At 34.3% G+C, this 16071-nt stretch overlaps 1 protein-coding gene across 2 annotated transcripts in view; it reads right to left on the bottom strand.

Annotated features, from left to right (window-relative positions):
* LOC125055321 (arfGAP with SH3 domain, ANK repeat and PH domain-containing protein) overlaps positions 1–16071 on the bottom strand; it is a 44956-nt gene that overhangs the window by 8785 nt on the left and 20100 nt on the right. For both annotated transcript variants that reach the window (XM_047657745.1, XM_047657752.1), the window contains exons 4-7: positions 9464–9718; positions 4055–4300; positions 2960–3221; positions 1775–1999 (exon numbers count right to left, since the gene is read on the bottom strand). In XM_047657745.1, coding sequence (XP_047513701.1) covers positions 1775–1999; positions 2960–3221; positions 4055–4300; positions 9464–9718 — 988 coding nt within the window. The remainder of the gene's footprint in view (positions 1–1774; positions 2000–2959; positions 3222–4054; positions 4301–9463; positions 9719–16071) is intronic.

Here is a 16071-nt window from a genome sequence, read left to right as displayed (position 1 = left end):
TCTTCTGATAAATTCCTGGTAAAGTAAATCGATAACATCTCGAAATATAAAAAATATCTTTTTATTTATTTTAAAATTCGTAAGTTGAATATAATTAAACCAAATGCACACAAAACCCTACGAAATATGTTGCTTTTAATATTTGTAATACAGTTATATTGCCTATATGTAATTAACGATTACAGTTGAATAATCGTCGTGTATAAACAAATTTTCATATTTAAAAGAAATGCTACTACAACTACCTTGTTGTTTGAACATTTAAAGTAAAGGATTTCTTTACTGAAATAATCATCATTTAAGGGCTCGTTTGTTTCCTTAACATAAAAGGCGAACTCGTCTTACAACTCGTGAAACAGGCTGTCACCACGATCTATGAACAAAAACCCAACCTATTTACCTAGTGTTGCATACACAATGCATAATGTTACGCAACGATGACTACTCAATGAAAACAATACACTCGCACTTTTTATCCGTTTATCGACACTTGCACCTAATTGCTCGGTTTATTGGATACTGTCATGTTACACAGATTATTTATAGAAGTGTTTATTGTATTGTCAAACGCTGTCAACATATTCTTCTACTTCGTAGTTTTCATTACTGAAGGTCGTCGCCAGTCTTGAAAAGGCCTAACCGATACGTCGATTTGCTGCTTCCAATGATGTTAAGACGCATAATTGTCTTAATTTGGTCCACCAACCACCAACGGGTAGGCTACCCCGGTTTATTACCAGCTTGCCGAGACTATTCGGTTCCCTCCTGGCAATGTGGCCAAAGTAGCTTAGCACCAGTTTGTAAATGATAGTTGACAGTCTTGTGCTGATTTTTAGTTGGTTAAGAATGGACTTATTGGTCCTTTGTGCTGTCTATGGTATTCACAACATTCTCCTCCAACAACACATGACGAATTTCTATATCTTTTTTCGGTCCTTTGCACGAATTGACCAGGACTCTGGTCGGTACAAAAATACACATCCTAAAGCACGCTGTATCTGTGCCCATACTTATTGATCATTATCGATTGACCGTCACTTGCTCCCAAAACAAAAAACCCTGAACGTCATCACGTAACGGCGAAATTCAATTTAGATCCTACAAAATCTGTAACGCTGATTTACGTGGCTGAATATTTCTACAAATACACAGACGTAACGCAAACATTTTCAAATTAAAGTTATAAATTAAATTCCCTTCTCAATTAAATACCACTTATTAAGATGTTGATGGAAATGTCAGCTAGGTTTCATTTCGCTCTTGAAACTAAAATATACAATACAACAGTTTCATAACTTTGTATAACCGGCGTAATTTCCGCCGAGACGGCTATTTTGTCCTCAACATAGCTGCTTCTAGCGAACTTTTGTACAATATTTTTAATCTAGTTGAGTAGTTTCGTTTATATGCTGAAATTTGGAAGTTTTTTTCATATCATATAATTTTACGTTTATTGCAGTGTTAGCCGAGTGGTTTCAGCGAGCGATTATTAGAAATCATCTATTAAGAAAAATAAATAAACGTAAATAAACCTTCAAGGTTGTAGCGCCAATGGCTTCTCATTATTTTTTACTATTATAGAAAATTTATATACCCGCTTTACTATATATATATGTGTTTATATAAAATAACTACAAAAATAAACACGCAAAGGTATATATCAAGTAAAATACATTAAACTTGTGTGAGTTTCATGGTTCACTCAAAGGAGGTGACAAAAATTTAAAAATAGTTAAAGACCTACATATTAATGACGTAACTAAGATACACTTACCATTAACAGATCCACAGTCACAGCAGACCTGGTTCCCTGGCATGGACCTTACAGCCCTGATGATAGACCTCTGCAGATCCAGGAACGAATGACCCGTGTCGTTACTCTCACCCCCTTGTTGATGGAATGCCCTCATCAGGGCTCCTTCTTTGCAATTCACAAGTACTGAAGTCCAAGCGTGCTGTTCGTTCTCATCATCCGCTTGGAAATGATAGGTACGGCTACCTGCAATTGTTTTATGAGTATTTTTCATTCATAAATATTATACGTTAAACAATGCAGAAACACGCTAAAGAACATTAAAAAGGACAACGAGCGGAGACGATTTTAAAAATAAATATCTATTTGTTAAAATATGACAATAACATATTAACATGTAATTCTTATAACGTTCAACAGTTCAGGAAAATTATTATATTTTTAAATTATATTTAATTGGTATATTGATAGCTGCGTATCGTTTTATGTGCTATTTTAATGGTACAATTTCTTAACAATATTTAAAATACATATATTTAATTATGTATAATCGCGGATGCTTGGCAGACCCATGCGAATTCTTCAATACAAAGAGCGTAAGCTGTGCGCTGCGATGCGGGCTACTCTATTTAATTGTGATGAAGTTGCATGGACTGCGCTGCTTAAGTTCTCAAGTACAGTCAACCCTGGGTAAGTGAGAAGACTCTATAAGTGAGAGTAATAGCCGGGACCCGTCATTTAAAATACAAAAACAGAAACCCAAACGAGATTGACGGATTTTTTAAAGAGTAAATAAGTTCTAAATAATATAAAATATGTAGATAATACGTGCACGTTGGCACATAATTTTATCATATTACATATTTACTACATTCGTACTTGCTGTGACTTGTTATTGCTGCGTACCTCTAAAAGAGAGAAAAGGTACCCATGTACCAGCATTAGCGAGAAACTCGGGTTAATGAGAAACCTCTAGAAGCGAGAATGAGACTGTGCTCCCTTGAACTCTCGCTTATCCAGGTTTGACTAAATATCCTTTCTATAACATATTTTCATAAGTATCAGTTGTCCTTCTTGTCACATGTATGATGTTTGAGAGCAAAAATGATTACAAACCTCTTCAATTTAACTTAGATGAAGTACCAGCTGCTCCTTTGTTACAGCATAACGATCTATCCATTATCCTTACTCCCCTAAAGTACTTACATGAGACTAGATCGAATGCCCTCTTGTCCTCCGCTGCTACTTTAATCTGACACAATAATAGGTTCACTCTCGCCGGGGTCTTGTTCTCGTCCGCGTGAAAAATATCCAAGTATCCTTCAGCTGTGACTCGGCATCGTCTCTTCTGCCAAACCCGTCTCACTTTGCCTTCTGATTTTTTTAGAAGGTACCCGCTACGGGTGACACCATGCTGCTTGTCACCTTGGAGTTGGTGAAGAGAATAGCCCCCGACCGTTGCAGCGGCCTAAAGGAAATCAGGCCTTTGAAGTTTATCATCCAACACAAATATTAAGTTTTAAATGTAATATATTTCATAAGGTTTTTATGCATTTGTAACTTGCGATCTGTTATTCGTAGTTTTATTTGTGTTTAATATAAGAACTAAATTGACCTTTAAACTCAAAGTTCTGTTGTTAATATAAACACAGAGGCGTATATCATATCAAAATGCATTAATCACCAAACAGTTAAAAGTTTAAAAACAACGCCCGCACAATACGATAAGGCATATGGAATGCAATAAAATTAAATGATTTAAAGAAAAACGTAATGTGCAATGACGCATTCGTGGAAGTACGAAGTGAGGTGTATAATACCGGTGTAATAATAATGGTGAGATGTCATTCCGACTTTAACATTTAAATCCTGACAAGCACCTATCAAAATAATTCTTACTAAGATATGAGGGCCTCAGATTCTTGTAACTGTTACATAATTATTTTTCAATCTACTAGGCAAGTAGGTGATCAGCCTTCTGTGCCTAACACACCCTCAACTTTTCCTCACGATGTTCTCCTTCAATGCGAATGTTAAATGCGCATATAGGGGATCGAAATTACGACCTCAGAGAGGAGAGTCGAATGCTGAAGCCACTAGTCCAACACTGCTCACAGTATCATTATTAGATAAACTAACTAAGCAGATAACATTCGCTATAACGAAGATTATTTTATACGTTCAACGATTAGGTCAAAATCAATAATAACGACAGAAAAATACGTATGTTTAATTGTTAATTTTCCTACAGATAAGACGTCGATTATGAACGCGATGCCAGAACACCTAAACTATTGTTACCTCTCTATCCTGTGGAGCGGCCGCCCTCAACATATTCCGTAATTCAAGAAGCCTCCTCCTCTCGTCGTCTTGTTGCTGTCTTATCTTCTGCAGTTGTACGCTTAGGTCGGCAACGTACACTCCAAAATGCTCAATAGTTTTCAGTCCATCTTGAAAATAGTTCGTCTGGGCGTGGTAATATTCTACGAGGTGTTGTAACAACTCTATCCCTTTTTTCGTTTTAATCTCGTTGAATTTTATCAGATACTGAAACAACAATATTTGTTACGTTTACTATTAAAGTGATATCATTATAAAAATCGAGGCCAGCATTATGTGGAATCAGCTACCCACTGAAGTAATTCCAAACAAATACGACATGAAAACAGCGTACCAATTCTTAAAAGGCTAGCAACGCATTCGCGAGCCCTCTCATTGATAGTGTATATGGGCGGCAGTAACACTGAACATCAAATTGTTCTATTTAAAAAAAGCCAAGCAAACATTAACAGACTTAGATAGGCTAATTAGAAATCATTTCCAATTTCAGCTTATAACTTGAACTTTATTGTATGCGGTCGCTTTGTAAAGTGTAAAAAGTGGCCCTTCCGTACAATAAAATATGACGCACGCGCATAGCTCCCGATTCGCTTTTTGCTTGTGCAATATTAATAATATACGACCTTGCTGAGACGTCTCGACTATATTTGTATATTTATTTGGCAGGGTTCAATTGCATCAACAAATATGTTTGCGGACGTCATCCGCCGTCAGACGGGTGTAAGTCGCGTAAGCTCGCAGACAATTCATTTCTAGAACTGATTTTGCAACAATTCACTCTAAAAGGATCTTGTCAGACAGGCAAATTCAAGTTAGGGTCATGACAGCACGGCCCTGCGCTGCGCAAGGCCGGTCATTAACCTGCCGCCATTGTTGCTTATGCTAAACCTTTCTTTTAAACACTAACGAACTCAACAACATTATTTTTCCATAGTCAATTGTTACCTAGTAAGTTAATAGTGACGTCATCACCATGCAAAAATACCTACCTCCACTTTTACTTACAAGTTACAATGTTTAAATAGAACACCATAAACGTCCAGCACGAATGATACGCTTAATAGAAATAAACTCGAAAACCGATAGAATAGTTTAAACGAAGTTATGGAATACATAATTTATTCGCGCATAGGCTCGACTATTTTTAACTGAATAGAAATCAATAAACTAGACAGCTTACAAGACAACTACTATCAGTAGAGGACACATTTATTTTGGCTTAAAGCTAAAACATTGAAATGCTGCTACATAGTACTTAATTTAGTAAAAGGTTTTGTACACAATAATATAACATATATATTCGTGTACGTTTACGGGGTAGATTGGCTGCAAAATACTCAAAATAGAGATGAGGCCGCTTGGAGCTCTTTACTCTATACCCCGTACAGAGTAAAGAGCTCCTTGAAAAAAAACGTTATGTATACGTACTTATTTAAACATAACTTATTTTCGTTCGTTTCTATAATATTCGTGAATAAACAAGTCTTAATGGCACCAAAACTAAGTATCTGAAGCGATTATAATTTATATAATGTTATTTAAATTTGTAATAGAGTATTGTTTTTAAGGTAGGTACATAAGTTATGAACATTATATGCAGTACAAATAGCATTAAGCTACATAACAATGGTCATTAAAGTCCCAAATAATAATAAATTAGCTCCTGTCAGAAACACTAGCGCTATGCCAGATGCAATTGCCATAGCATTAATTTGTTATACGCATATCGAAATAATATAAAAGACAAATGATATGTAACGTGAAAATACTATTTTGTCTAATCAACATTGCTATGTATTATTACATTTATACGTAAATAATGAAGTGCTTGGCGTTTTAAAACTTTGGAATACAACAACAATCCAATTGTCTATATACAATTTAACCAAATCCCAAATTCGTATTGTTCCCATCTTTAAAACAACTAGTGGTTTCATTGTGCAAATTATTTGCTCGATTTTCCTATGAGCCTTTAATAACCGTCACCCACGTGTGACTACGAGGACTTAAGTTGGTACTGTATTTGTTGCCAATGTTATTTCCATAGAAACAGTATGGTAACCTCACTAACAAATATCGTACTAACCTTATAAAAAATTATAACAAGACTGTTAATATTTTAAAATCTTGCACTTTTAAAGCGTTAATACGGCTGTCGCCATAGCAATGACCTCCATAATCATCGTAACACAATCCTCAAACAATTTAAATAAATCGCGTTCAGACTTTGTTGGCATATAACGGTACTCCACACAATATCACTTGCTCGGTCACAGGGGTATGATGTAGCGTTTTTAAAAGTACTAAGTGTACAGAGAAACTTATTTCTGAGTTCAGAGGGGTCTGATAAAAGAATGCGAATGCTCTTCTCGGAAGAAATCACTTTTGGAGCAGGTGGTGACAAAAATGTTTGCTTTGACTATGTTCTTAGTATTATGCTATGACTCATAAATTCATGAAACGAATTATTAATATAAAATATAATAAGATAATTTCGTTAAAGAATATTTGTATCATCTAATTTATAGAGTCTTTTTTGCTTAGGAACTAGGTCTTTAGAAGATTAGATACGCAACGTCGCTCGCGGTACTGATTCTTTTTGCTACAAATATTAATTACACACCTCAATACCAAAATCTTTTTCTTGGAGAAATACCGAATTAGTCTATTACGTTTTTTAGTGTTTATTATACACGAAATCGCAGTTTCTTCAAATATTTAAAATTATTAACTAAATAAACATTCCGTAAAATTTCTACAGAATACCGTTGCCGGATATCAAAAGAAAGTAGAAAATATAATCAATACAAACAAATGTCTATTATGTAACATATCAAACACCTTTCACGTGGATTTCGAGAGCTTATGATACATAATTAGATAATACGCATTAAGATTTTATCAATATTATTGAAGCGTTTAATTTGCATGCAATTACCATAAGGGGAAATTTCCAATGAGGTGCTAAAGATGTGGTAAAAATATCGATTATAAGGGCTGCTTGATAGTAATAAGACTCATTTTTGTTTCAATTTGTTCATTGTTCAAATCATTTAGCGTAACTTTGCGGAAACATAATTCATATTTGTTTGTTGTATTTTTAATATTGTAAGAGAGCTCGTCAGTCATAAATCCAAAAGATCTTTCTGAAAATAATAATTCATATATTCAAATTACAATCGAGTATTTAAGACCTCTTTTCTCCAAGAACTGACACTTCTTTCTGCAAGGGCTGTTCTTTATACTCCTTATCACCTCTTCATTTAGATGTTACTTTAATGGTTTATAAAAACTAGTGATTTATTTTCTTTACTTTAACTATCTCTCACATTTGCCAAATTCTATTATTATTACCCAAAGTTTAATCACGCCGTTATCAGGCGTAATTTGCCGCGCATCAACACTACATGGCACCGGCTGCCCATTATGATATTTCCAAACCAATTCGACTTTAGGTCTTCCAAGAAAAGAGTGATACTTAAAAGGCCGTTAACGCACGTAAGCCGCGACAGTGCATCGATGGCCTGAAACTAAACATCAGGCGACCCTTCTGCCCCAACGGTTGCCCCATATTCTAAAAAATATATATTAACGTCAACACACTATTTAATGAAACCGTAACGAAACACCAAAAATCATAAAGCACCGTTCGCGAGTGAAACTAATAGTGTCATTGTAAGGTCGGTCATTCACACAGTCGTCATATCTTATATCTATGTAATATATAACTGTTAACGTCTCAGTACATAGACAAGTAGCAAATAGTATTATTTGACTTTGATAATGTTATCTTTGGAAATTGGATAATTTTAGCTTTTACGTACGTATTAATAAACTTCGGTTAGTCTAATATGTAGATATTTATCACTTTTGGAGTAATACCTCTATTGAATATTTTAAAACAACAGAAGACTATTGGGATTTGTAGTGAATTCAAACTGATTCTGTTAAAGGTATTAGGACGGGAGTGTGTTTAAAAATTGTAGTAATTACACTTAAAAAACTAACAGCATGCTGGTGGTAATAGCCGGAGGACTGGATTGCCCTTACATGGGTCATTGCAATGGACTGCAGGTCAGTTTAATTTTGTGATTTAATATACTTTAAAGCTAACATACTAATATAATATTTATGACAATATTGTAACTAACACAATAATAACCATATGGACTTATGATTGTCTGCTTGAACAAATAAATAATTAATATTATTAAAAATACTACCAAGTTTTATTCGGTTTACTGTACTTAATTTTACTACCATAAGAAATCCATAAAGTTATCTTTGGAAATGACAAAAACAGCTAACTTAGGTGTGATATATTTCAGATTGCATAAAATGTATAAACATTAGACGTATAGATCTTAATGTTCAAGATTTGTATATTTTAATAAATGAAATCGAATATTAATGCCCACAAAGTCGTTACGAAATGCACATAAATATTACCGAATAAAATATCAATTAAGCAAGATTTTACTAAAACGCTCGTGGCAATTCTATTGCCCTCTCGAGTCAGATTCGGAACCACAAATTGCACTTACAATTAATTACACGGCTAACGCAGACCCGAGCCAAAACTAATTCTAGACTGAGATTTTTACTTCATTCCACTTGGCTATAAAACTGTATGTAAAATGTTTATATATTTTTGTTGTTATTCAGACAAATCTATAACGAATGATGTTTTAACTACAAAAACTAATCAGTTGTTTAAAAACGTTTTAAATACCAACCAATATTGAAAAAAAACTTAATTACTAAGCTACCTGTTATCTACAAGGAGAGTCAATAACGTGGGTAAAATTACTATTAAAGCTATTCTTCTAACAATTAACTATCAGAGTACCGAGTACCTTAATTACACTTTGTTCATTGTCACGATATGACAGAATAAAAATACCTGTATTATTAGAGATTTATATCAGAGGGATAAAAAATTATATTATGATAGGTATAATTAATTAACTAAGCACCATTTTATTATTGATACAATAAGATATTTTAACAAATACTAGGCGTATTACGAAAAATTACTCCGACAGGAACACCAACCGGAAAACCACAGATTTCTGTTATAAACAAATTTCCCTGGATATAAGAATTCAATGACGTCTGAATTAAACGATAAAATGTAATTAACGAATTTATTTAAGCACATCACGTTTTAATAGGGATCGGTAGTGAAGTCCCATAACGACGTCACGAGGCAGATACATTTCTGTTCATTAATTTTAATTTTACACGCGATCACCCCTTTTTCCCTTCTAAGCACTTACACAAGACATGCCTTTAGGTTATATTCATTACCAATTCAGCCATAGATTAAAAATATACGATAAAACAAAAACGAATCGTTCAAATGTTTACCTCGCACATTTGCAGTTGAAATAATCTCCTCTCCTTTTCCATCTCATCAGCAATTTCGGCCGGCGTCACCTCACTACGAATAAGGCCGGCTTCCTTCGCTTGTGACTTTTTCTCCTTTTCAATTTTCAGGTACTTCGACTCATAGTCTTTGGATGCTTTGTCGAACGGCCTTTTGAGGTCACCCTTCACACCTCGTAGGTCTCCCTTCAAAAGGCTGTCTATGGGAAACATGACTATGTTGTTTATATTCTGCATCTGTGAACAATAAGAAATTGATATTGGTAAGACAGATCTTCGTATATATTACGTAAAAACTATTGGAAATATGTAATAGAATAAGCCCTAATTGCACTATCATTTAAAACAGGAGACAATCTAACAAAAATTGTATCTGTCTAAAACAGTCATCTCCGTCTACAAAAACTTAAATAAGACCTTTCTGACTTTGAACGGGTTCCTTAAGGAAAGGTATTGCCGTTATTTAAATCGCAAATGCTAAAGTGTATTTTAGTCCAAGGCCGGGTCATTTTAAACTGCTTTAATAAAAGAAATCATACCGCAGTTCTGTCAACGTTCGTTTATTCTATGTGAACAAGCGACACCTAGATCCGCCCTTGCATTTGTCAAGTGCTAATTTCTTAGTAATGATTTAGCATCTCCCTATATTAAACTATATCAGTTGAACAGAAAAACATAACACAAGCAAACAATCAAACAGTACTGTTTATCACCTATTGTTTCGCTAGCATGGTAATCTATATTACAACATTATGTCTTACTTGTGAACACTACGGCAACAAAATACTTGTTTATTATTTCATCAGTTATGTGTCAAATGCACACAAGGTTTCACAAAATATTGAAACCAAAACGAATTCTCTACAAAACCGCTCAAAAGATTACAGATATAGAATGGTTCAGCTCCCCGGTGTATTGCACAACTCAACTAGAATTCCGCTAGTGTCGGCACGGTATAGCTCAGCCTCTGGGATTGCTTCATATCGTTTTGATAGACTATTTACTTGTAAATGCACCGCCCGCATCTAAAGTACCAAACGGCAATGAGAATTTATAGCCGAGGTACACTTGTATGCAACGAGTTTAGTTGGCAATGACCTGTAAAGATACGTGAATTCTATTGCATAGAGTTATTGATGTATGGAGTGCTTCACTCGCGGTGTATGAATAAAATCCAACTAGTTCAAGTGCAATGTTAAACAAGGTCTATATTGATTCGAAGAAAACACATCACAGCATATTTTTTTATAAATGATTTATTTTTACGAGAAAAATATACATATAGCCTATTTCAGGTAAATCTTGTTATATATATTCTCTAATAAGGCATATATATATATAATCGATAATCAAACGATTAAAAGAAAGCTTACTTTAAGTTTTTTATCTCTTATGAAATAACGACACTGCCCCATTATTTTTGTCTTCAAAACACAAGCATATAATTGTTCAAAAATGATTACTCTTAATCGGGTTAAGTTTAGTCTATTATTAATTATAAACAGGTTACACGGCCCGCCGTCTTTTAATTTAAATAATAAATAAATATATCTAGGATTTAAGAGAACCTTAGTTTAACTTTCAAGTACGGATTAACATTGTTCATTTAAGTGGAAATTCTATAGACAGCCATCGAAAAATCATTGAAGCGAACACATCGATAACAAGGAGCCCGAGGGACAGCGTTTGACATGAAACCTTTCCTGGATAGTTCGCCAACCCTAATTTCTAAGTACGATGTGTTATATGTTTAATTATACGGTACTACTACTATTACTAACTTAGATTTTTATAAACCTTTATTCCTGTGCCAACAACGGAAAATAAGTCATTTAATTACTATATCCCGACGTTTCGCGTGGTTACACTTGCATGGTCACAGGTGGTCATTGCAGTGATAGTCGTGCGTTATAATTCAGAAAAGGGTTTTTGTTCTTGTGTTTTTATGTTTAAATGAATACAAAAAGTGTTTTATACTTTTAATGTGTTTCGCTTAAGACTTTAAACCAATTTTGATGATTGTTACTCGTACTTTTACTGCACTGCATCAGGTATTATACCTACTTCAAGCGTTAAACCGGAAGTGTGTTGTAGTTCTAATCTCGGACAAAAAAAAGTTTCAATGTGGGCCTTTCTTACTACAAACTAATCTAAGTAAACAAAACTAAAAACCATGAAATCAGAACGTTCGATTAATTCGTAACAGTAATGATGAAATCTTTTTTATTGATATTTACTGTGAATAATAGGTTTCGTGTTTCTTAAAATAAAATAGACAATAACGCTGTGGCAGTATAGACTATAGAAGATGGATTCGATATGGAGCCTCTTCATAACTCACAATAGACAATAGAACATCGCATTTCTTTGTCTTATACCGGAGATATAATAAAATCTTTTATTTTCTCAAGTTTACTAGTACAAAATATGGTTATAGCTGTACTAGTTGGAGATGCAATTTCTACAATACTTTTTGTTTACAATTTTGAACAAAGATATTATATACAAATAAATGTTGATGAAGAAATAGTTTTTTTTTGTAGCTTTTTAAGAAAATTATGTTTTTGCTCTACATGGAAAATATACTAGTGATTTTTATAGAAAACTACTTTATACGGAAGTTATTAAACAATCATTGTCTTTACTAACTTTAGCTTCTGGCAAGTTCCGGTGATTTAAAATTTTATTCGCATATATGGGCCTTATAATCTCGGTAACTATGAAGAAATGATTTCAGAACTTACCACTTGCATCAAAACTTATCCTCAGATTAAAAGACTAATCGCCAAGAATGACTCCTGTGAGTCAAATCTATACGTTTTCACTGACTGGAGTCATATTAAGCGCCGACTCTGAATCTCACCCTAAATGTCAACTATTGGCCTATATTATCTATTTCGTCTTCATTTCACTTAAACTTTAAAAGCTTCTTAAACTCAATGATCAAAAGGAAGTCACAAACCGGAAGTTGGCAACGGCGAGCACGGTTACTAATTATCCGTTACACGACATTACCGGCTTATCTTAAGGGAAACGCCATAATACCATAATAATAACATAAAAAGGGCAGTTTTTAAATAAATGAGCTAGAGTTATTTAAATGGACCATTTTTGCACACCGCGAATGGCTAAGTTATTTTAAGACTGGCGTATAGGAGTACAATTTTCAGAAAGTACAAGCCATTTCGGTTGATAGGCACAAAACGGTAGTGACGTCAGACCGGAGACCAAAGATATTAATTGCGCGTTAACAATTTCTATGTATGCCCCTCCCCTTAGAATTCTCCCCAGAGGCCCGTTACGAGGGTTTAAAACAGTTTTAGGCACAAGTGTCACATTTTCTACTCGCCTTTAAAAAAAAACAATTAACTTGATCGTAATTGAATTTGTTTCATAAGGAAGGCGCCGCCATACATAAAACACTTTTTCTCACAGAGTACACAATAATAACAATGATTACAGATAATTATAATTAAGAACGCGTGCGTAAAGCATATTGTATGTAAATCAAACGTCTGCTTTTCTCCCGTAGTTTTACCCACCTTGACCGTGAATTAATTTTCTTAACAAACCAAATTAGTACATAATCTACTAGTATTTTAATTAGAAACTGAATACTGAAAATATTTAGTGGACAGATCCGGACAGTCAGCTGTTTAATCAGCTCCTAGGGAAGACCTCCACTGGTAGCTGATTACACAGCTCGCTAGTACGCATAAAAATCACTAGTTAAGCAAACTATGAAGGACCAGCCATTGAGGGTTATCCATATCCACTTTGCCATCCAAGATTGGCAAAACTAGTGTTAGCTCATTAAACTTTAGTATCGCTTTTAATATTAATTGGAATTCAGTATTAATGAAACATTTGGAAATGTAGACTTATTCTTACTTAAGGACTACTATTATTACCACCTTATTGAACCGAAATCGTCAAACGACTTAACTATATGTTTGAAGACCAATGCTAAAAAGATTGTCTGAGTTCTGTAAAACCTATCACCGTTTAATTGTACTAGAGTGTTCTCATTTATATTTAATATGAGTAGAACAGTTATAGACGAACAATATATATTTACAATACTTTTGTTATCTTAAAAACTGTTCTCACTCGACGAGCTAATACTATATCAATAATTAATAAAGCGATTGCACGTTTTGTGTGTTTTTGTTCAGGAAATAATATATTTCGTTGTTATAGATAACTTTATCGCTTCGGCTGGTATCTATGTACCAGTAGCTCCAGATTAAACTACTTAGCGATTATCATTAGGCCATAATAAACAAAATATCGAAGACGTAATAAAACCGATAATATTTAAGGACAAAGGATGTTGCCGTGTCAAGGGCAGGGCGAGGATTCTGCGCACTACCCTACACCCAGATGCGACAGCTCCGAAAGAAATTGAAGTAGGTATGAAAATTAGGGCAAACAAAATATATTTTAAGGGAAAATTTGGATGCCTACCCTTGATTTACTTGCATAAAGTATTTCCGGTGAAATTAAAACTGGTTAATTATCCGTTATAAAATAAGGATTCTCTTCTCCTATATTTAAATTATAATGATCATAGTATCCTTAAAAAAACAGTGTTTATATATATTGACTAGCCTGTTTGAATTGATTTTTAAAATAGGCAAAACCTTCAACCTTAGGATTTAAGAGTCTTTATTATAAGATTCGTTTCATCACTGAAAATCATGGTTCAGAAAATGTAAAAACAATGCCTACTTGGTAAATAGGTGATCTAAAACCCTTTTTACAAACATAATATACTAACGATCGTACTTAAAGCATTAAGTGTTAACGGTTTATTTGATTGTTTTGATATTTGAATCTTTAACCATTCTATGGCCATACCGCATATGGTATACAAATATTCAGCGATATGCATATAATTTATAACAGGCAAACGAAACAAGATAAGAGCCGGCTTTCGCACATATTTAAAATTATGATAAAAAGTTTATTTTTTATCACAAGGGCGCAACTACGGTCAAACTTTGTTACTTCCAATAGCGATAGCCATACCGACAAAGGCCTCCTCCTTTCATTCTGCGCTTACTCGCCCTACTCTTGACCATACCTTGCCGTGAAACAGTTTTAGTCTTCCCATCTCTTGTACCTACTGTCCGCCTTTTCCTTTCTCCAGTTACATCTTAGTTTTAATGTAAATATTTCTAACCCTATCTGTTTCTTTATATTCAGTAAAATTTTCTCTATTGCTCTTTGATAAACCTCAAATTGTTTGATTTTGGCGGGGAATTGGTGTTTGAGATGAAACTAATATTAATAAAAGTATCTAAATGAAAATTTTGGAAAAATTAATTTAAATTTTTAAACATCTTTTTTTATACTTAGACGCAATTCCGGCAGTCAAAATTACTTGGAGAGGTTCCAATCAAGGTCCTCTGAGACTCCTACATAATCAGTATCATCAAATTCAAAATTTAGGCGACTTATTTTTGTAAGGGTAATCCCCAAAGTATCCCCTATCCCCAAATAGCAAGGGTTGGATTTAGAAATAAGTCACCTGAACTTGATGATACTATATGATAGTTCTTCGTAAACTAAAGTAATTGCAATTATGCACCAACTTATCGCAAAGATAAAAAATGTAGACGGAACGGGAAAGTGGAGATAACTTATCTTTGAATGTAACAAATTTGCTGGAAATATTATCTTAAAAGATAAGGGGAGGTCATTAGGTGCGATATCTGGCTTTGTCTTTTAATTCTATAAGTTTTCATTCACATCTGTAATAATGCACAGTCGACTATACAATATCCCATTATTCATACAATCGCTGTTTCCTCCCTTTCTGTCAAATTGTGTTTACGCTGTGTTAAAAAGAGATAGATTTGCACATTAGAACGGTGCCTCTTCTCCTTCGTAGTCTTCATTACTGAAAGTTGTGCCTGTCTTGAAAATCCCTAACCAAAACGACTTGCTGCCTCCACACCGCTCTCTCCTCAGCTTGTCTCAGGATATTAGGGACGTTGAGACCCATAATTGTCTTAATTTGGTCAGACCTTCAGGTAGGCGATCGACTCCGACTTCTCCTACCATCACCACCATCACTCCACCAGTTTGTCGAGATCATCCGGTTCTCTCCTGATATTATGACCAAAATAGCCAAACACAATTAGGTAAATAGTTGACATTCTGTTGGTTGATTTTTGCAGTCGATAGTATTCGCATCACCATATCTCGAATACCTCTATCTTATCCAAACCACTGCACGTATTGACCAGGACCATTCCGTCCAAAAATTTACCAAAGTTCTGACGAGTCTGCTCTTAGTAGTATTCGAATACTTTCTGTTTTGTTTTCTCAGTTTGCTCATTGTTGCTGTAGTCACCTGTGTTCACCTACGGGTTTCACTGTCATCATCAAATTCTTCAGAATGCGTGAGGACTCCAGCCCGATCCACTTCCATCACTTTTGTCTTTACCCTATTAATAGAATAATTAATAATATACCCTATAAAATTAATATACCCTATAAGACCAACCGTTTCGCTTGCCTGCTGAACTCTGGTAAACAGTTTCGCCATTTCCGGTTCCGAGGAGGCAAATAACGTTGTGTCA

This window comes from Pieris napi, chromosome 1, assembly GCF_905475465.1.
Source record: "Pieris napi chromosome 1, ilPieNapi1.2, whole genome shotgun sequence".
In the NCBI taxonomy this organism is placed as follows: Eukaryota; Metazoa; Arthropoda; class Insecta; order Lepidoptera; family Pieridae; genus Pieris; species Pieris napi.
Note: the sequence above shows the minus strand (reverse complement) of the source record. Positions and strands in the feature narration are given on the sequence as shown.